At 33.9% G+C, this 20,609-nt stretch overlaps 1 protein-coding gene and 1 non-coding gene across 2 annotated transcripts; one reads left to right on the top strand and one right to left on the bottom strand.

Moving 5' to 3' along the window:
- The first annotated feature begins 13,740 nt into the window (after positions 1 to 13,740).
- Positions 13,741 to 13,812, top strand: TRNAH-GUG (transfer RNA histidin (anticodon GUG)). The gene has a single exon. It is a non-coding gene; the product is annotated as a tRNA-His (tRNA).
- Positions 13,813 to 19,362: 5,550 nt separating this feature from the next.
- LOC111876631 (uncharacterized) lies at positions 19,363 to 19,827 on the bottom strand. The gene has a single exon (XM_023873176.1). The coding sequence runs from the start codon at positions 19,825 to 19,827 to the stop codon at positions 19,363 to 19,365; it is 465 nt and encodes a 154-aa protein (XP_023728944.1).
- Positions 19,828 to 20,609: the final 782 nt, after the last annotated feature.

Here is a 20,609-nt window from a genome sequence, read left to right as displayed (position 1 = left end):
CACTAAGTAGATTTTAGCTAGATAGCAATTGTGATATTTGCATTCTCAAAGTCGTTAGTGGAGCGTGTGTGGTTAACCGACACACTAACATGGACTTGTGAGAAGTGGAAAAGGTCTAAAAAATCGAGACTATGATTACGGCATCCCTTTTCATAGCTATTAAAATTGTTTAGACACACCTGTGAGCGATCTAAGATAAAGAGTATGATACTGATAAAGTTTTATCAAAGCAATATAGTATCAGAAATCTGAACTTTGGTAAGAAAGTCAATAAAGTATTGTTTTTCTGGAAGTTCAGCTAATTTCTAAGTACATGTCAAAGCTAGTGGGAGCATAAGTGTTATGCTAATAATCATCATGTTAGTGAGAGCATGATAATTATGATAAAGGTTGCAAGTTAGCAATGTTAATTATAGAAAACAAAAGGTTTCAATTGGGAAAGAGTTGTTTTGCTATAATTAAGGGAGAGGAAATTATACTTCATCTCAAATCTAAAAGTTTAGATTGAGGTTTTAAATCTTTAGTCAAGGATATATATGAATTTTAGGTTGGATTGGCTCAACATAAAGAAATTCTTTATATGGGTCCGTTATTTGCGTTCTAAAATTCGATTATGATTACGGCATCCTTTTTCATAATCTGACTTATGAGAGCTTTGAAAATTGAAATGGAAAAATTATAGCAAAAGATTGGTTTAGTATTTATGTGAGACATCATGAATCGTGTCCCATATGCTTCGGATATAGCATCGATTACATGTGCTATATTCATCCTTTCTAAAATTTTCCAAATGTCTAGGGCATTAAGAAGGGAAAAGGTCTAGAATTGGATATGACTAAAATGATCATTAAACAGTTGTCGAGGAAAATCTAAGGTTTACCATAGATTGGTTGCTCAAGGACAGTTGGAAGTATAATGTTAATTCTGGAAGGACCATATTGACAAAATTTGTAAGGAGGCAACTCTTGTTCATAAGTGATAGTCAAAATGGAATATGGAAATGTTTAAAAGTTAGAAATTATTCAATCTATGTAAGATTAGGAAACTTAATGCAAGAAGGATGTTTCCAAGGAGTTGATCTCTTTTGGAATGCTCTGTAATGTTTGTTGTCAAGTCTTTGTGACTTTGTGCATAATAATTAGAATAAGATCAATGCATATAAGTCTAGAATCTAATAAATTTCAGTAAATGGCATGAATTTGAAATTCTTGCATTTGCAGTAAGGAATTGGGAGTGTGAAATGAGAATCATTGGAATTATGTTCAATCGATCTCTTTCACAAAGTAAAGATCATAGACAAACATATTATGCATACTTGGTGTATGGCATGACTAGTGTCTAGAAAACATAGTGTACATGCTTGGAGCATGGGACAACTATTGTTTTAATTCAAGAATAAAGTTGATAGCTGAAACAATATACAATGAATAATGTGTAATCATATGGTGATAAATAAAAGGTGTTTTTATTTATACTCATAAGTTCTGAGACCATATTGGATTCAATTATTATTGTGTTTCATTTTGCATGTTTTGACTTCCAGAATAACTAGGTCGTTCTTCTTGATTGACTAAGTTATTCAAACCATCCACAGTTAGTCATATGTTGGAAGTAGATATGAATCAAGACTGTCATGGGTTGGGCTTGTATAGGTCTAAGATGTTGGACAAGGTGGTGCTACAACACTCATGAGTACTCATAAATTATGAGTATTGGATTCAACCCGCGCTCATTGGAATCACTTTTCTTGGATTTTATCACGAGTGATCATGAGACGATAATATCTTAAATTCTTCAAACCTAGAGATATGAGTTGTTACTATGAGTTGGTTATACATTGATTGCACGAAAACGCATTGGTAAATCGATGTTATAAAATGTGCCTTTGTGTATGATTCAACAAGTAGTAGAACAAGCCAGATGATTCGAAGTTTATCCATTCCTTTTACCTTCGGGATAAAAGCGATATATGTGGCCCCCTCGATGATTTGGTGTTGACAAATGTAAGTGTTCGGCCGGGCCTAGAGTGATTTGATTTGTTTAATTAGTCAGTCATCATAAATCGGAAATCGGGAAACAACAAATGGACAGAGAGAATGATTATAATCCATGTCTTACTCCATATTTTATCTAGAATGGAAGAATATATGATCCCTTATCTAATGGACAAGTCATTGACAAAGGTCAGAGATCATCGGCAAGGTCGGAGTTCGACAGAAGCTTTTGAGAGCTACGATTGTCAGTCGGTTCTTGAAGTCATACTTGCAATTATAGTTTTAGACTTATCCAAGTGGGAGACTGTTGGATTAATGTCTAAGTCCATAACTATAATTGGTAAGACTTGAACCGACCCGACATGGTCCATTTAGGTTGCATGACATCATGTATTTGGATAGACTAAAATGAGAGAAATAACACTTAAGGTTGGTTAATATATTATAAGTTCTAATATATTAATAAGATTATTTAATTAGTATTGATCAATAATTAATCTAGAATTAATTAAGTGATCAAAAGAAGACTAATTAAATATATGGGTTGATTGTGTAAATCATCCATACTTGTATAGTAGGCTAAGACTCCATGGATTATCAAGTTGGGCTAAAACCCATAGGATGATCCATGGTGTATTTGAACCCATGGATCCAAGGAAATGGAAAGCCATGACAATTAGGGTTTACCCTAATTGTCACAAATTATATAAACATCTTATTGCTGACAAAATCGGTCACTATGTATGTGAGAAAGGGCTAGCCGATTTTCATGAAGTGTGGATTTCTCTCTAATCTATTCCAAGTGTATTTGGTGTTGTGTGAACCATTTGAGGTGTCACACTTGGGGCACTAGGCACTCAAGCTTCATGAAGACATTCTACATCAAAGAGGTATGTAATTCTAACTTGATATATTCATATGAATCAATGTTATTATGCTAGTTAGGATGAATACCTTGGAAAGTTCATATTTGCATGTATAATAGAGAAAACATAGATCCAAGGTATTTAGGGTTGCATGTACACTTAGGAGTGTTAGAATGCTCACTAAGTAGATTTTAGCTAGATAGCAATTGTGATATTTGCATTCTCAAAGTCGTTAGTGGAGCGTGTGTGGTTAACCGACACACTAACATGGACTTGTGATATTAAGGCCTTAAACCATAAAGTCAAAGACTGAAGCCTTTGCATGGCTAAAAGCACTCCATAGACCAAAGCTAGCACTTAAACTCCATTAAGAAGAGCATCAACCTTGCATGGTAGAGCTAAACCCACCAAGCTATCATTTTTATGTACAAGGGACCTAAGAAAAACCTATATCTATTATCCCAAGCTGTTGGAGTAGCCTATACTTCAAAACAAGGCTTAAAGGACCCAAAATGCACAAATAGAGCCCTAAACTAGATCTGTCATAAGAAACCATCAAGTTAGTAGCTTTATACCTCAAATAGGTTGCAAAGTTGATGAAGATCCTGGATCTTAGATAATGTTTTCTTTACCTATGTTAAGGTTTTGTTTTTCTAATGTTTTGATCGGTTTTTTTAGTTATTTTTTAAAACACAGTAAAGAACTTGATGACTTCAAATTAAGGAGTAAAGGGCCAAGGGGCCGTTGGAGCCTTTGATTGTGCATTTAACTTTTTTTTTTTTACTTTTCTTGGAGCTTGTATGAATCATAGAGTTTGCTTATTAAGATGGCAGGGATTAGTAACTGATGGATTGTTTACAATTTAGTGTTATTTGCTGGTATTGTTACTTTTCCAGGAACTAAAATCTTTAGAAAGGAGTTATGAACTGTCCTGTAAAAGCTTCAGGTATATCATGTTATATGTTTTATTTCTTTTAATTTGTTATTACCATTTTGCCCCTTGGTTTTGCTTTGGTTTCTTGTTGGCGCATTTACGAAGTATCATGCCTCTAGTGTCTGTTGCTTGATAGTATATTGCTTTTGATGTGCAGTTTGTTCTAAGTTTGACCACTTTACCCCTTGTTTTTTCTTTGGTTTTCTGTTGGTTCACTAGGAGTGGTTTTCATGCCATATATTCTTTATGTTGAAGTTGGAGAGGTGGATTCGTGATCCTTTTTATGTTTCTTCGGTGCGTTTGTTGATTTTTACCATTCATAACATTGCATACAATTAGTTTCCTCTTTTTAATATATTGGTGCCTAACACCTCCAATATTCATTCCATTAGCTATGTGCAGTGGCTCTAAGACATTTAAACAAAAGTTATTTCAGGTGTGGCTTCTAATTTTAAGATATATATTTAAAATATTCTTACATTTTGATGAAGATTATTGATGGTGAAACTGTTTTGTAGATCTTGAAATTTTAAATCTACACTAAAAATGCATCAATTGCAGCACCCATTATTAAAGAACCAAGGAACCTGTTTATTTTTCTTAGGTTTGTGTATGTGATATGGTCGAGTATAGGAATGAGCGAAAATATTGTTGCATTTTTATGTCAGATACAACAAATTTCTACCATTTGCAAAGAAATGTATCTATGATGTTATTTTGGATAATAAAATCATAGTACATTGCTTTTATGAGAAACATAATTAAGTGCATTACCTATATTAGTAAAAAAGAGAAGTGTAATGTTATTTTTCTATATTTTTGCCTAAAAATATTTGACCAACTTACTTTTCTTTTTTGTGTAGATTAGATGTTAATTTATTAATACAATGAATATATTAGTATTTTCAATTCCCTGATATTCTAAGTTAGTTATGGAGTCATCAAAAATTCATTGCTATTAAATGGGTTTAGGGGTGCATTATTTTGTCCAGATGGTGCTGGTCTTAGTGTCTTACTAGATATATGCACATTTGACTGCTTGCTTTACTGAGTACCTTTGCCCATGTAGATATCCACAATTCAAGTTGTGGTGATTGCACTACTCAATATCTATTTATTTTTGACCAGTAACATTTACCATTTTCTTATGTTTTTTTTTCTATTTGTTGACTTTTGAACTTTGTATCTTGCCCAGCTTTTTGCTGACTTGTCTTTAATCTTAATAAAAATAGATACCCTTCTAAAATAAGTATCCGTAAGGTTTCTTGGAAGATTAGATGTTGTTTAGTTCTTAATAGAATTTGTTATTAACTTTTTTTCTCATTGTTTTCTTTGTTGATCGGTTAGTTGTTAAAGCTAAAGATGGAATGCCCGTAATAGGTAAATGATTAATGGTCACTATATTTGAATATTTTTTTTATTTATATCAATTTTATGGATTCTAATTACGAAGATACTAATTGTATTTGCTAGAACAGGAATTTTAAACATGCGGAAGAAATGAAAAATATAGATAAAACGAAGGATTAGACACATCATATATGTCTTGAGATCCATAACTTTTTCACTTTTCACAAGTTTTTTTATATTAAAATGTTTTGAAATCATAGTTTTTTCTTGGACTAATATTATAAAAACCATAAAATTTTTAACATGTAATTGGAAAAAACCCTAATATTTTTTATTATTATTGCTATAGCCACAACTTTCTCGCAGAATTATCACTCTAGCCCACTTAACAAGTATTATGGTTAACTTGGTTAACATTTTTCCAAAATCAGTCATAAAAAGTTCAAATTTAGTCCATGAAGTTTGCAAAAAATTACACCATATGGTTTTTTAACTTTATTTTTTGTTTTTGTGAATATTTTATTTATTTTCGGTTTATATATATATATATATATATATATATATATATATATATATATATATATATATATATATTATTTTCATTTATATACTTTATTTATTTTCATTTTTTAACTTTATTTTTCAACAATTTGATTTTTGTTATTATCTTTTTATATTTTTTTTTTTTCTATTTTAGTTATTTATGATTTTTCTAACGTGTTTATTTATTTAGATTCAAGTAAACAAACTTGAATTCAATTTAAATTACTTTAACAAGTTATAAAGACCAATTATTATATTTTTTGTTCTTTTTTTAGTCTATTACCAAATTGAAAAATATTATCTACTTATTATGATTTTTCTAACGTGTTTATTTATTTAGTTATTTATGATTTTTGTTCTTTTTTTAGTCTATTACCAAATTTAAATTACTTTAACAAGTTATAAAGTTTTAAACTATTGATATCACATATAAAAATATGATTTAATTTACAAGTTATGTAACACACTGAAACACTAATTCTCAATAAACAAGCTAACTTTTTTTTTTCATTTTTTCGTAACGTAAATATAATAGCACTAAAGAAAAAAAGAATAAAAAGAAAATAAGTTGGACCGAAATTACAAATACAAGCATAACTATTTTATTTACTTGAATAAAAATAAAAAAAATACAAAAACTATAAATTATCAAAATGGTAATATACTCTAATATATTAATACATTTAACATTTTTTTAAAAGGTCAATAAAAAGTTAAAAATACAAAAAAATAAAAAACAAATAATTGGAAAACAAATAAGAAAAATAAAAAGATGAAAATTTTAAAAATATAACACGAAGAGAAAGATGAAAAAAACAAAAAAAAAACAAAAACAAAAAAAGCTCTAATATACTCTATATATACACTAAAAAAGTAGAAAACAAAAGGCAAAAAAAATCAAATTGTTGAAAAATAAAGCTAAAAAAGAAAATAAATAAAGTATATATAAAAAAGAAAATAATATATATATATATATATATATATATATATATATATATATATATATTTATAAAAAAACCCAAAAATAAATAAAGTATACAAAAAAGGAAAAATAATATTAAAAAACCATGTGGTGTAGTTTTTTGCAAACCTCAGGGATCAAATTTGAATTTTTTAAGACTGATTTTGCAAAAAAAAATTAACCAAATTAACCATGAAACTCGTTAAGTGGGCTAGAACGATAATTCTACAAGAAAATTATGGTCATAGCAATAATGAAAAAAAATATTAGGGTTTTTCCCAATTACGCATTAAAAATTTAAACCTTTTATAATATTTGTCTTTTTTTCTTCCACCATTTTCTTTGACAATAATCGGGCAATTACAATTTTGATTGTATCACATAGCGTGCCACATTTTTTGTTTCCCTTTGATTGTATCACTTAAAAGAATTTAGAAAATTGACTATTTTGCATTTATTTTATATACTTCGGTTATTTTACTTGCATACAGTGTCATTTGTTAGACTTCGTTATCAATAAAGTTGACATTATATCATATATTTTATCTTAAGTTCTTTAAGTTTTGTCTTAATAAGCATTAACATTCTACTCCCATCAAATATACTTTGTTTCTCATTTTTTTGAAATTTTCAATGCTCCTCGAATATAAAGCATATAAATGGCAAAGTTCAAACGTTTATTGTTAAAAAATAAAATGCGTTGTGTTTATAGGTTTTTTTTAAAGACATTTGATAAATATTTTTATAAAAAATGATGTGTTAAACTACTTTTATGGAAGGTTTATAAAACTAAACCATGTCTACCAAGAAATATATTAATTACCAAAATAAACTATTTGTATTGTGCAAGTATTGTTCATATAATATATCCAAACTAGACTTACAAAATAAGGATAGTATCTTTACATTAACTTGTCCAAATGGTCTAAATAGCAAAATTAAATTTGAAAATTAAACAAACATCATAAAATTTTCATCAATTAGAAATTAACTGAAAATGACAATTGTTAATCGAATTGACATTTTCTGTTAAAAATTAAATGACAACGAAAATTTTCACCCTAAAACAATAATCTATTTTTATTTTTAACCGAAAAAACAACGCACTTGTATTATAAACATTAAAAATAAAAGTATGTTTGTTAATGAGCTAAGTAAGACATGAATGTATTTATAACCCATCGTAGGAATATATGTTGTTGAACACCTATTCTCTCTCTCTCTCTCTCTCTCTCTCATAATATGACATGTCTCTTAAAACAAACTAATCATAAACTGGCGTTTTGCGTGGTAAACAACTACAAAAATATTGTCTAACAAAAATATTTAAATCATAATAATTTTTTTTTTTAAAAAGTTGAGGAAAAAAAAACATTCACCATACTCCAATTGCATATTATCACTTCTAAAAGGTGAATATACATTTAAATCAAATAAGTTGCCCTTAGACACTTTATATTTCATTTAGAAGACATGAGTAAACGAAGTATTACTAAACTTTTGACTAAATCTGATATGTTGTTTGAACCAATAATTCGTCAAACAACAGGTATATCTCCAAAATTTAAAAAAAAAAAAATATTGTGTGAGACCCTTCAAGATTTGAGTTGGTGGAATCACCACAAACACACAATCTTTCATCTACCTGTGTCTTTTCAAATGAATAATAAAATGCTTAAGAACAACTTATTTTATTTAAATGCATATCCAACTTTAAAAGTGATAATATATAATTGATGTAGGGTGAATGTATTTTTATACTTATATTTTTTCTAACATTATTATGATTTGAATATTTTCGTTGGACAAAATTTTACTATGATTTAATATATATTAATTTGAACATTTTATTGTTGTGATATACATTCTTTTGAAATAAAATAATTCCCAATACATAATATATATATATATATATATATATATATATATATATATATATATATATATATATATATATATATATATATATATATATATATATATATATATATCATTTAGGCTTAAGGGAGTGGACTCGCCACCCCTCTCACCAAACAAGTCGCTAACATATCAAACACCACTCCTTAGGATTCGCTAAGGGAGATGTTAAGAATTGGTCGTCAAGCAGGTAGCGAGAGGAAAGAAGAGGGAGAAGATGCATTGGTTAATTATGATTGGTTCACAGCTATTGTTTTTTTTTCCTTCAAAATAAACCATATTAATTTAACACACAACCACTCCGTATCAGATGCTAAGAGTTAGTTGCTAAGAAATAAAAATAATGTGGCACTAAAAAAATATGATGTGATAAGATGCTAAGAGCGTTATCATTCCCCTTAGCCTTAGTGGATGAACAAAAAAATAAATTATTTTTAGTTAGATTTTATATTCAAATATAAAAATTTAAGTGGACTGATCGAATAAGAGGTGTCACTTATCATTTAGTGGGTTAGTTTGTGTAACACCCAAAGTTCGAAAAGCCAAGAAAAGAAAGAAAACCCCAAATTTAAGGGGAGACTCGACGAGTCCAATGAGGGACTCGGCGAGTCCGAGCGGGATCCAGGTTGAGGTATAAGCGACCAACTCGGCGAGTCGGCCAAGGTGACTCGGCGAGTCTCTGGTCTGAGCAAGGAAAACCTTAAATCCGGGACTTGGAGCTTATTTAAACGTCTCATTCTCTCCCCTAGGGTTCCTTTACTGCCTCTCTAGCACATATCACTAAACCCTAGCCGCCATAATCGTTTTGGAGCAAGATTTACCCCCCTTAGTAAAGTTTTGAAGCTTGGAGAAGGAAGAAAGGCCTTGGAGGGGCAAGAAGGGACTGTAGATCCGGGATTGAAAAGACATTTCAGACCAATTGGAGGTAATAAGTTGTTGCTTGGACTCCCTTTGCACCTAGATCTATTCTTATGTGTGAGTTTTGGACATTTTTGGTATGATATGTAACCATTTCGAGTTAGAAGTCCAGATCTGAGGTTGCTACCTCAGATCCATGCTTGTGTTGGTCTAGAATCCCCTAAAGTATCAGCCCTTGGTATGTTGAAGAAGTATGTTTGCCATAAACCCTAGTTTAATGTGTTTTGAGCCTAGATCTCTTAATCTACACGTAAAGTTTGCCACTTTACGTAGGGGATAGACCTTAGAAGTATGGATCTATAAGTTGGAAGCCCTGTTTGGCTCGAAAAGTCACTGCATGGATTAAGGACTGAATAGACTCGGCGAGTCCTTCGAGTGGACTCGACGAGTAGCTTGAAGATGAGGAGGAACTCGACGAGTGGGATGAACAGCTCGTCGAGTCGGATGAAGTTAGGCATGGACTCAGCGAGTTGGAAGAACAACTCGACGAGTTGGTTGAAGATTGTCTTGGACTCGGCGAGTCAGGTCGTGAAACCCCAAACTCTTCGAGTTGAAACTCAAATCAGTGAGTCGGGTGGAGACTCAGCGAGTTGGACAGGTCAGGACTCGGGAATAGTTGACTCGGCGAGTCATGGACTGACTCGGCGAGTCGAGTCGCGAATAGAAAGACCTTGAGCATTTGAACTCGGCGAGTTATTAGGTGGACTCGGCGAGTAGGGTTGACCTGGAAGGTTGACTTTGACCAGGATTTTGACCTTGACTAGAATTGACCTAGTTGACCTTTGGAGGTCAGTTGGACTAAGTGTTATGTGGTCATTGGTAGCCCGAGGAGCTAGTGGAGCAGCAGTTCGGAGTCAGAGGTCAAGTAGCAGCCAGAAGGATTAGCAGCATCAGTTCAGCAGACTCAGGTGAGTTTCCTTCCAGTAGGAACCAGTCTAAGGCCACAATGTCGGCCCGTTTAGCTAGTAGTAGTTTCCGGATTTTGATCTGATGCAGTAGTTAGTATGTTTGATGCCTTCGTGGCTCAGACAGGACTTATGTGTTATGTGTTTCGGGCTACGGCCCGATGTAGTATGCAGTATAGGTGTGTTCATGCTAGTTGATATGTTTATGCTATGTTATGTTCAGTTAGTCCGGACTTCGGTCCGATGCAGGGGGCAAGGCCCCAGTTAGCCCGGACTTCGGTCCGATGCAGGGGACAAGGTTCCAGTTAGTCCGGACTTCGGTCCGATGCAGGGGGCAAGGCCCCAGTTAGCCCGGACTTCGGTCTGATGCAGGGGACAAGGTCCCAGTCAGTTTCCGGACTTCGGTCTGATGCAGGGGGCAAGGCCCCAGTTAGTCCGGACCTCGGTCTGATGCAGTGGGCAAGGCCCAATATGTGCTTTATATGTTATTGCATGGTATGTGGTAGTTTGGGGGGGCTCACTAAGCTTCGTGCTTACGGTTTTCAGTTTTGGTCTCAAGTACTCGGTTTTTCAAAGGAGGAGCTCGGGAAGATTGCAGTGCACACACCATAGACAGTTAGCCTGGGAATGTTTGACTCTGATAATGATATTATGTTTTGAACCAATACTCGAGAAATTATGTTATGACTTATGATACAGTTTTTATAAATATGATTTTAGTAATGTTTTTAAAGAAATTTTTGGGTCGTTACAGTTTGATAAATAAATAAGAAAACAAACTATTTTTTATAAGGAATAAACAAGGAGAGAAAAAAAAATTAATTAATTTTTGTAAGTGATAAATAAGAGAGGTTGGGGGAGGGGAAAGAAAAGGAAATTAAGAAAACAAACTAATTTTTGTAAGAAAACGTTTAAATTTGTTATGGATAAGAGGAAAACATATAAACCCTCATTTATATCTCATTTTATTTTTGTAAGTTTTAAATATGGGTAAAAATGTAAAAGCAATTTTAATTCAAGTGGAAGCATCAAATTAATAAGTAGAAATCTCACCTCTCTTTAAGTAAGAACACAATCAAAGAGATTCATAGAGTAACATTATTGATTATAATTCATAATTTAAATTACATTCATGCAATTCAACTATAATTAGATAACTTGGAATTAGCCCTGTCGAAAATACCCATTATCCGAATTACTCGTCCGATTTTTGTGGGTATGGGTAAATTGGGTATCGGGTAAAAAAATTCGGGTAACCCGATTTTCTTTTTAGATCGGGTATAGGGTAAGTTTGTTGGGTTTTGGGTATACCCAAATTACCCAAATTATTTTAAAAATTCTTTTTTTTTTCGTAGAGCTTGTACTCTGTAGCTGGTAGGGATGAGCAAAAGGAGCGAACCGGCCCGAACCGGACCGGACCGGGGAACCGGCTTCGGCCAAAATCAAGAACCGAACCTGCCCGACGGTTCTACCGGTTCCCGGTTCCTACCGGTTCTTGTCATGTCTTCAAATGTTGGAACCGCTCCTTGAAAAATAGCATCATACGGTTCCGGTTTTTGCCGGTTCTACCGGTTCCGGTTCCCACCGGTTCCCGGTTCCAAAAATCCACAAAAATAACGTACCGGTCCCGGCCCGACCAGTTCCATCGGGTTCCGGTTCCGGTGCCGGTTCCGGTTCCGGTTCCGGTCGGTTCCCCTGTCCATATGCTCATCCCTAGTAGCTGGTATTTGATCACGCTTAAACTAACTATCATTATTGTAAAACATGAATCTCTTTTATTATGATAGTATGACACTAACAATATTAAAATCAATTGTTTGTATATCACTATGTTTTTTAAAACTTAACTATTTTCTAGATTATAGTTTTTATTGCAATTAACAAACTCATTATCTTGACGAAACTTCAAAACATGGCAAAACTTATGACTATAATTATCCTAAACATTTTAAACTTTTAAACTAAGATCTTTAAGTATTTGTTTTTTAACATCTTATTAGATTAGATTAAGCTGTTAAAATATTACTTGATATCTCAAGTATTATTGACTAAAAAATCTCAATGTCAAAGTTTGAGTAACTTCGTTTATGTCTCGTTTGTTTATATAAACAAGATTAATAAAATTATATATTTCGGGTGATACCCGAATTACCCAAACCCAACCCACTACCCAAATTACCCAAACCCGAATTATCCGAATTTAATTTGGGTCGGGTAACAAACATTTTTTTAACATGAAAAACGAATTACCCGACCCGAATTACACGAAATCTGAAAAAATTACCCAATCAACACCTCTATTTGGAATTACATACATTCATTTCAACTAAAATTAGGTAACTTGGAAGAAGACTAATTGTTTTTCGAATGTGAAAATTGTTTAATTGTGAATTGAATTGCTCGTATAAACATAATTATGAAATGAATAATATGTGAAAGTTTTCCACTTTTCCAGTTTGTTAACCATAATCATTGCACTTACGAACACTTGCATTTGTATTATTTATAATTAGGATAAAATCATCATTTTGAAAAATAAATGAACTTTACCTTTACAAAGACTTTAATAAGAAAAAAAAAAACAAAACAAAACAAACAACTCTCTGAATAAATGATAATTTTACCTTTTTGTTTAAAATTTCGGGGATAAATAGTAAACAAATATTTAGGGGGTGTTTGGCTTAAATTTTGTGGAGCAAAAGTCCTTTTTGTAAAAGAACTTTTTACAAAAGTTATTTTTTTAAATGTGTTTGGATTAAATTTTGAAGGGAAAAAGTCAAAAATTAAAGTGTTTGGTTTAATTTTTACATGTAAAATGACAAAAAGAACATGTTTAGGGTAGATGAGGGATATATTGGTAATTTAATATTTTTAGCTGGTGAAAAGTTGGGAAAAATCAGGTAATCGTGACTTTTCAAAAAGATTGAAATTACTCTATGGGAAAAGTCATTTACAAAAGTCTTTTTCCCTTTGCCAAACATCTTTTGGAACTTTTTCTAAAAGATAAAGTCAAAAGTCATTTAAAAAGCTAACCCAAACACCCTCTTACTTTCTTGATTAACTTGAGAGTAGAATCCATCCCTCTATGGCTATAGAGTCTATAACCTTTGCAATTATCACAAAAATGCGTATTATATACAAAATAATGATTAAAAAAAAACAGGGAATGTCCATTGGAAGCGAAAGAAGCAGTTGCAAGCATAATCTTTGCATCTCCGACTAATGTCCTCACCCAACTAAACCCGTGATTGACAAAAGAAAAAGAAACGCACAATTTTTGAAGCATAGGAAAAAATAAGATATACTAAAAATATTAATAAAAGTAAAATAAAACTTGGAATTAAGCAAACATGTGGCTGTAGTTTAGTGGTAAGAATTCCACGTTGTGGCCGTGGAGACCTGGGCTCGAATCCCAGCAGCCACACTATTTTTATTTTATTTTGATTTCGTCTATAAATCACTATTTTTCATTTTATTTTGATTTCGTCTATAAATCACTATGGGAAGAGTTATTACCTTGAGAGTTCCATAAAAAGCCTTGCACCTCATCCAAATACTAAAATTCAAATTATCTTCATGATTTTACTCGACTCTAAATAATAATCATCTCCTAATTGCTCTATTTCTCTTATTTTCTATCAAACAAAAGTGAGGTTAATTACATAAAAAGATATATTATTTCTTAATATTTTTCAAATAAAATATTTTTCTTTACCTAAAATCCCACAGGATTTTAAATCCCCGTTTTATTAGTTAATTGTATGAAACACATAATATTTTTGACAATTTTTTCGGATAAAACCTATTTTTTATAATCTAAACTTAACGTCAACCTCAATTCTTTAACAAAAAAAGTCAAATTTTATCTTATAAGAATTGAGGTTGGTGTTAAGTTTAGATTATAAAAAATAGGCTTTATCCCAAAAAAAAAAATATGTTTCATGCAATTAACTAATAAAACAGGGATTTAAAATCCTGTGGGATTTTATCTGGTTTTACTCATTTTTCAAAATTAAGCTACAAGGCATAATTGATTCAAAGTATTAGCTCTAAAGAATTCAATTTACTCCCCTGATTACTCGTTTTAATCATTTTTCAAAATTAAAGTTACAAGGCATAATTGATTATGAGTATTAGCTCTAAAGAATTCAATTTACTCCCCCAGTTAAGCTGGTAATTAACAAACTTTGTAATTTTTCATTTTCATAATCGAAGTGTAGCATACCAAAAATTAGAGTAAAATTTTTAATTTTTTAAAATTAATCCAGATACCATAATTGTTTACAAAACACTGTTTTCAAGAGTAATAATAAAAACCAGAGTATCCCCAAAATCCAAAATCATAAAGCGTGAAGGAAGTGCATGATCACGCCTTTGCTTTTCCCCGATCATCTGAAGTACCTGAAACATAAAACTGAAACCGTAAGTCAAAGCTTAGTGAGTTCCCCCAAAGTACCACACACAATCAAATAAATAACAACATGCATATATGAGCCTTCAGCCTGACTAGACCATCGCGCCGGGCCTAGAACCTATTTGGATCGCCACATATGGCCTACAACCTATCTGGATCGCTCTTCAGGCCTTTGGCCTAACTGGACTGCCTCGCAGGCCTACAATCTATCCGGACCGCCATGGTATCTTGGTCTTCAGCACAAAGCAGGTCCGTCTCACCCCAACAAACTGTAACATGTTGACATATACCATAACAATCAATAACCAACAAGTATAGGTAATCATACTGACCTACCGATCTAACGCATACTCAGTGAGCACAGGTAATCATACAGGTCTACCAATCCAACACATACTCAATATAACACGATACAAAATCCAGTGGGTCGGCCTTGGTGCCTACGACCCACAAGTACAATGAGGAAGACTCACCTCTCAGTTTGAGAAGATAGTTGAACAAGACATTGCTCCGAATATCAGCTCTACATGTCACTTGAACACCAAATACCAACTAGTTTCAAATACCACTCAAAATACCCAAAATACCCTTAGATCAAGTTTAGTCAAAATCCTGGTCAAAGTCAAAAGTTAAAGAAGTCAACCGAGTCAACACAGTTGAGTACACCCAGCGTATTCAGTTGGTACACATAACATACTAGAGCATTGATAAAAAAACGAGTTGTTGACCTGGTATGCGCGCGCGTACCATAGTGTATGCACCTGCCACATTTTTTCTATTAAGGACTTAATCCCTTAAGCCCTTTCGTCCAAAATCTAGATCTAGTCCTCAAATAACATACTAAATCATAAAGTTTCCAAACTTTATGATCTTGCGTAGCTATTAAGCGCTCAATACCCAAAAACCCTAACTTCTTAACTCATTATGACATCACATTCCATGCATGGAAGTAAACTAATGACCAAAATTGCATTTTTATGGTTCCTAATAACTCCATAATGGATAAAGTTTCCAGCTTTATCCATTAGGATGGTCCAAACACTCAAGATCTAGTCTTTGAGTTTCAAAGGGACCAAAAGTGCATCTTTCTTACTTAATCCATTAAGTCTAAGTTTCCAACCTTTAGATCTGAATCAAAATGATATTTAGATGGATAAAGTTTCCAACTTTATCCATAACAAGGTCACAAACCTTCAAGATCTACACTTAATGCACTAAAGTGACCAAAAAATCATAACATCCAAAACTAGCTAGATTTAACAAATGCATCATCATGATTCAAGCTTTATACCTCTAGAAGAAAGATCAAGGTGAAAAAGGTACGGATCTACAAGCTCCAATGCAACCAACACTTCTCCAATGAGCTCCTTCTTCTCTAAGATGCACCAAGAACACTCTAAAGCACTTCAAAACACCTTCTTTTGCTCACAAGGCTCAATCTAGGGTTTAGGTTTCAAGGGAGGGCGTTGGAGAGGTAGAGGTTGAGAATGGAAAGGGTTTGAGAAGTTAAGGAGCTTAAATAGGGCTCAAAACCCTGAAATTAGGGTTTGGGTTTTGGTCACGTATGTCCAACATACTCCTGGTATGCCCAACGTACCAGGTTGACTCTCCATGATCCTTATTGCCTAGTACGCCTAACGTACACCCCGTACACCCAACAGACTATGCTAAACCCAAAACCCTCCTATCTTCTAACAGGCATAACTTCTTTGTTCCTATTCCATTTTGACGATCTTTATATACATTGAAAGGTATTGAAGAGCCCTACAATATTATCTAGATATCTTGGACTAAAAACTTCTCGAATAAAAATCCATATTTTATGCAAGAACCCGACCTATGAATTTTCCCTTTCTACCCTTCGGCCTAATATGCAATTCAAGGGTTAAATCTCTTAACAATCATTACCTCCTTCTACAAGGAATAAACTTTACCTCCTTAAGGTCAAAAGCCTTTACATAATCAACTTACGAATCACGACCCTAATATAAGAAATGATAGGAAATCGGATGTCACAATTCTCCTCCACTTAAATTAGATTTCGTCCTCGAAATCAGCACTCGCTCCCACTTCATGATGCAATCCCTCACAACAACGAAGCTGTTCGAAAACCCATAGATTTGGTCGGCATAAAACCTTTTCGGCCAAATGTTGTCATGCTAATCTACACATAAGTGCACCATCGCAACGAAAACTAACTAATCACATACTAAATTAGACCACACTCCTACTCGGCTTTGACAACCCATCCTAACTATCCACTGACAACACTTGGACTCACCCTCGGTCCACTAACCAACCACAACACTCGGGCTTACCCCCGATCCACTATAACCCAAATTTCATCAAATCCTTTGGCCATCCAAGGTAACTTGGTGATGAAATCCATGGTAAAAAAAAGTGCATAAGGATGGTCAATCCAAGAATTTGCACATTGCATCAAAATCCCTCATTAGATTAGGTGTACATCTACCTGAAAAATCACTCAATACATATACAACGAACTCCGTGACTCGAGATTTCAGAACCAACACCTCACATTGGAAACCAAGCTCCTAATATACAACCCACAAGAAGACGGGGTCCAAGAAGACGGGGTCCACAATATCAAATATTCATTAAGCGAATTCCGGTGCACAAAGAATATGTCAACCTAAATAACTTTTTCTGACCACATGATCCAAACCAGTTGGTCACCGGGTCTACCGACTCCCAAAAACAACGCACTGACATCCAACAATGCCAATAAGACTAACGATCTGAGACCTAAGAGTATCCCAAAGGAAGATCGACAAACACCCTCATGAACCTTGCCACACTTGCCACAATTACGACCCCTCGGTCCCCCAGATCGTGAATCGGTGGGCTTGTACCACTTCATTGTAGGTTATGACTGAACGAGAGCCTGCCTTTGCTCTCTTGTCTGAGTCTCAATCTCAATCTCCCTTCTTTGTGCGACATCCTAAAGCTCAGAGAGGATGTCGTAATGCTGGGTAGACACAAACTGCCGAATATCAGTCTTGAGCATGCTCATGTATCGTTCCTGTTGGATTAAGTGTTTAAGCCCATAAATATTATTGGTATGTACTTGACCCGAGAGTAGCATGGTCCATTTGGGTTGCATGGCATCGGAACAATTTGGATAGACTTTTGTGATAAGTGGATATTTATGATTTATTAATATATTATAAGTTCTAATATATTAATATGAAATCATATTATTTAATTAGTATTGATTAAGAATTACTTTGGAATTAATTTTGTGATCAAACGAGACTAATTAAATAAATGGAGATTGATTTGGTAAATCATTCATTCATATAAAGTGGGCTTATGATCCATAGTTCTTCATCTTGGGCTAAACCCATGTGGTGACCCATGGATACTCCATGGAGGTTAAAACCCATGGATCATGAGGAATTTGGAATGTCATGAGTTACATGGTGTAACCCTAATATGCACACTATATAATAAGCCTCATAGTTCATGAAATTGGCACTAGTGGATACATAAGTGAGGGCTAGCCGATTTTGCTATAATATAATCTTCTCTTAAGTTATTCCAATTGTTGGTGGTGTTGTGTGATTCCATTTGAGGTGCAACACTTGGGGCACTACGTTCTTAAAGGCCCAAGGCTTCCAACTACAACAAAAGGTATGTCTTATAACTTGTTTTATTACCCATGTATAAACTTGTGTATGCTAGTTTAGGGTAATACCTTGGAAAGTTCAAGATTGCATGTATAATAGAGAATACATAGATCCAAGGTATTTAGGGTTGCATGCACACCTTAGGAGTGTTAGAATGCTCAAATCCCAACAGTGATATCAGAGCCAAGGCTTGCTTTCTCGTATACTTGATGCTTATTGTTTTTCCAAAGTTGAAAATGTGCTATTTTCGCATCTGACCGCTCACCATGTCGTGGTAGCTTTTACCACGACGTGGTGATGCACATGTGAGCAAAATTTCGTGTTTTGGCTTGCAATTGGATTAGGATCATTACCCTAAATTGTTTTTTGAACCTAGAAACATGTTTTTCAATAGGGTAGTATTCATGCTTGTCTAATTAAAAGATAAAATTCAAAGTTTCATGTTTTGTATTAGTTTATATGGTTAGATTAATTACATGAAATTTTTTTGATTTGAATTGTCTTATTCTTATGAGTTTAATTTAGTTCATAGACAAATTGATTATTTTTGTAAGTTATAATATTTGATCTAAATGGATTTTGATAAATTCCATAACTTGTCCTCAAGTTATGGATGTTATGGAAAATGAAAAGTTTTTCATTTAAAGTGATCATTAAAATCATTGGTTATGAACTTGAAGATCTCCTTTAAGTTGTGTCTCCTCCATTTCTTTCTTAAGGACTGAGCAATTTGTGGTATCATGTGTTTTGCTCTTATGATACTCACAGAACCGCCCTTTTGGTGTCTTCGTCGGCTGCGGCTTGTCTGTGACCACATAGACATCTGGTCGGCGGCCCCGCCTGTCATCCCTATCAAATGGTCTAAAGCGACCTTGCAGTCTTCATCCTCGCCCAAAGTGTTTGCTTCCACCTAACGCCTATGACGCTTGGTCATCATGGCATTCAGATACGCTTGTTTCGTTGCTTCACTCTCCTCCTGTCTCAAGTATCGTTCCACCTTTTCCTTTAGTTCGGCCCTCGTCTGCGGTTTTTTGCCCATGAGCTTTTGCGACAAAGGGTCGGGTGGGAGTCCCCACGTGAAGGCTCCGGCTATGAGGCCTTCATCATGTCTTGGGACATCTAGCGTGGCGTTTGTGGACCTCGTGAAGTACTCCCTTATGCTTTCACCCTCTTTATACTTGCATGCAATGATTGAGTGGGAGTTGCCTTTATATTTTCTCAGTTGCATGAAGTTTGTGAGGAACATGTACTTAAGTTGGCCGAAGTTGTAGATGCTTCCTGGACGAAGTGTTTTGAACCATGTGTCCGCGCTTCCATTAAGGGTTGTTGGGAAGTACGTGCACCAGAACCGCTCGTCTAATTTGAGCGACGTCATTTTCCATTCGTACGTATCGATGTGGCTGTCTAGGTCGGTGGTGTTGTTGCAAGTTTTAAGGCTGGGGATTTTGGCTGTGTTTGGGATTTCGTAGTCTAAAAGTTCCTTTGCGAACGGAGACGTGACGCTCCTTGATAGACAGTCTTGGTTTGGGATGGTTAGCTGTGACATCCCCAAAATCTCGGCCAGAAAATACGGGTTTCATTTATGCTTTTTAAAATAATTTCAGATTAAATCCTTTTGATTTAAAAGAGTTGCGGAATTTGTTCCTAAAACAAAATATGATAAAAATAATATTTATCAAAGCATTTCATCAAGAGATGCATTTTCATTATATAATCAAAACTCGGGATGTCATGTTTCGATACAGACCATAAAGCATAAACGATAACATTACAAGTCATTCAACAAATATATACATATATAGACTTGTAAACAAAACAACTCGATGATTCATCCATCTCATGCCCTTGCGCCACTTCCTGTAATACAAATAAAACTGAGTGGGTCAGGCTTGGGAGTCTGGTGAGCATATAGGGTTTTCAACCCACAATAAATAATTATATTTAATTTCACCAACCAACAAAATCCCGATTACCCATTCCCGTTATCCTCACTTTATGTCCCTAAAACAACATCTATCTCAAGGGACCTAATCTACGATTTTCATCGGGACGGACATTACTGCTAAGGGGTTTCCTCAACAATAGATGTCCTAAAGGCAACCATGAGGGGGATAGAGTACACCGGTGAACACATCGTTCACAACACCTACAAGTTAT

Source organism: Lactuca sativa, chromosome 2, assembly GCF_002870075.4.
Source record: "Lactuca sativa cultivar Salinas chromosome 2, Lsat_Salinas_v11, whole genome shotgun sequence".
Lineage (NCBI taxonomy): Eukaryota > Viridiplantae > Streptophyta > Magnoliopsida > Asterales > Asteraceae > Lactuca > Lactuca sativa.
This window is presented reverse-complemented; position numbering and strand designations above follow the sequence as displayed.

Coding starts and splice junctions, on each gene's coding strand:
- LOC111876631 (XM_023873176.1), bottom strand. CDS start 19,827: ATGACGTCGCTCAAATTAGACGAGCGGTTCTGGTGCACGTACTTCCCA.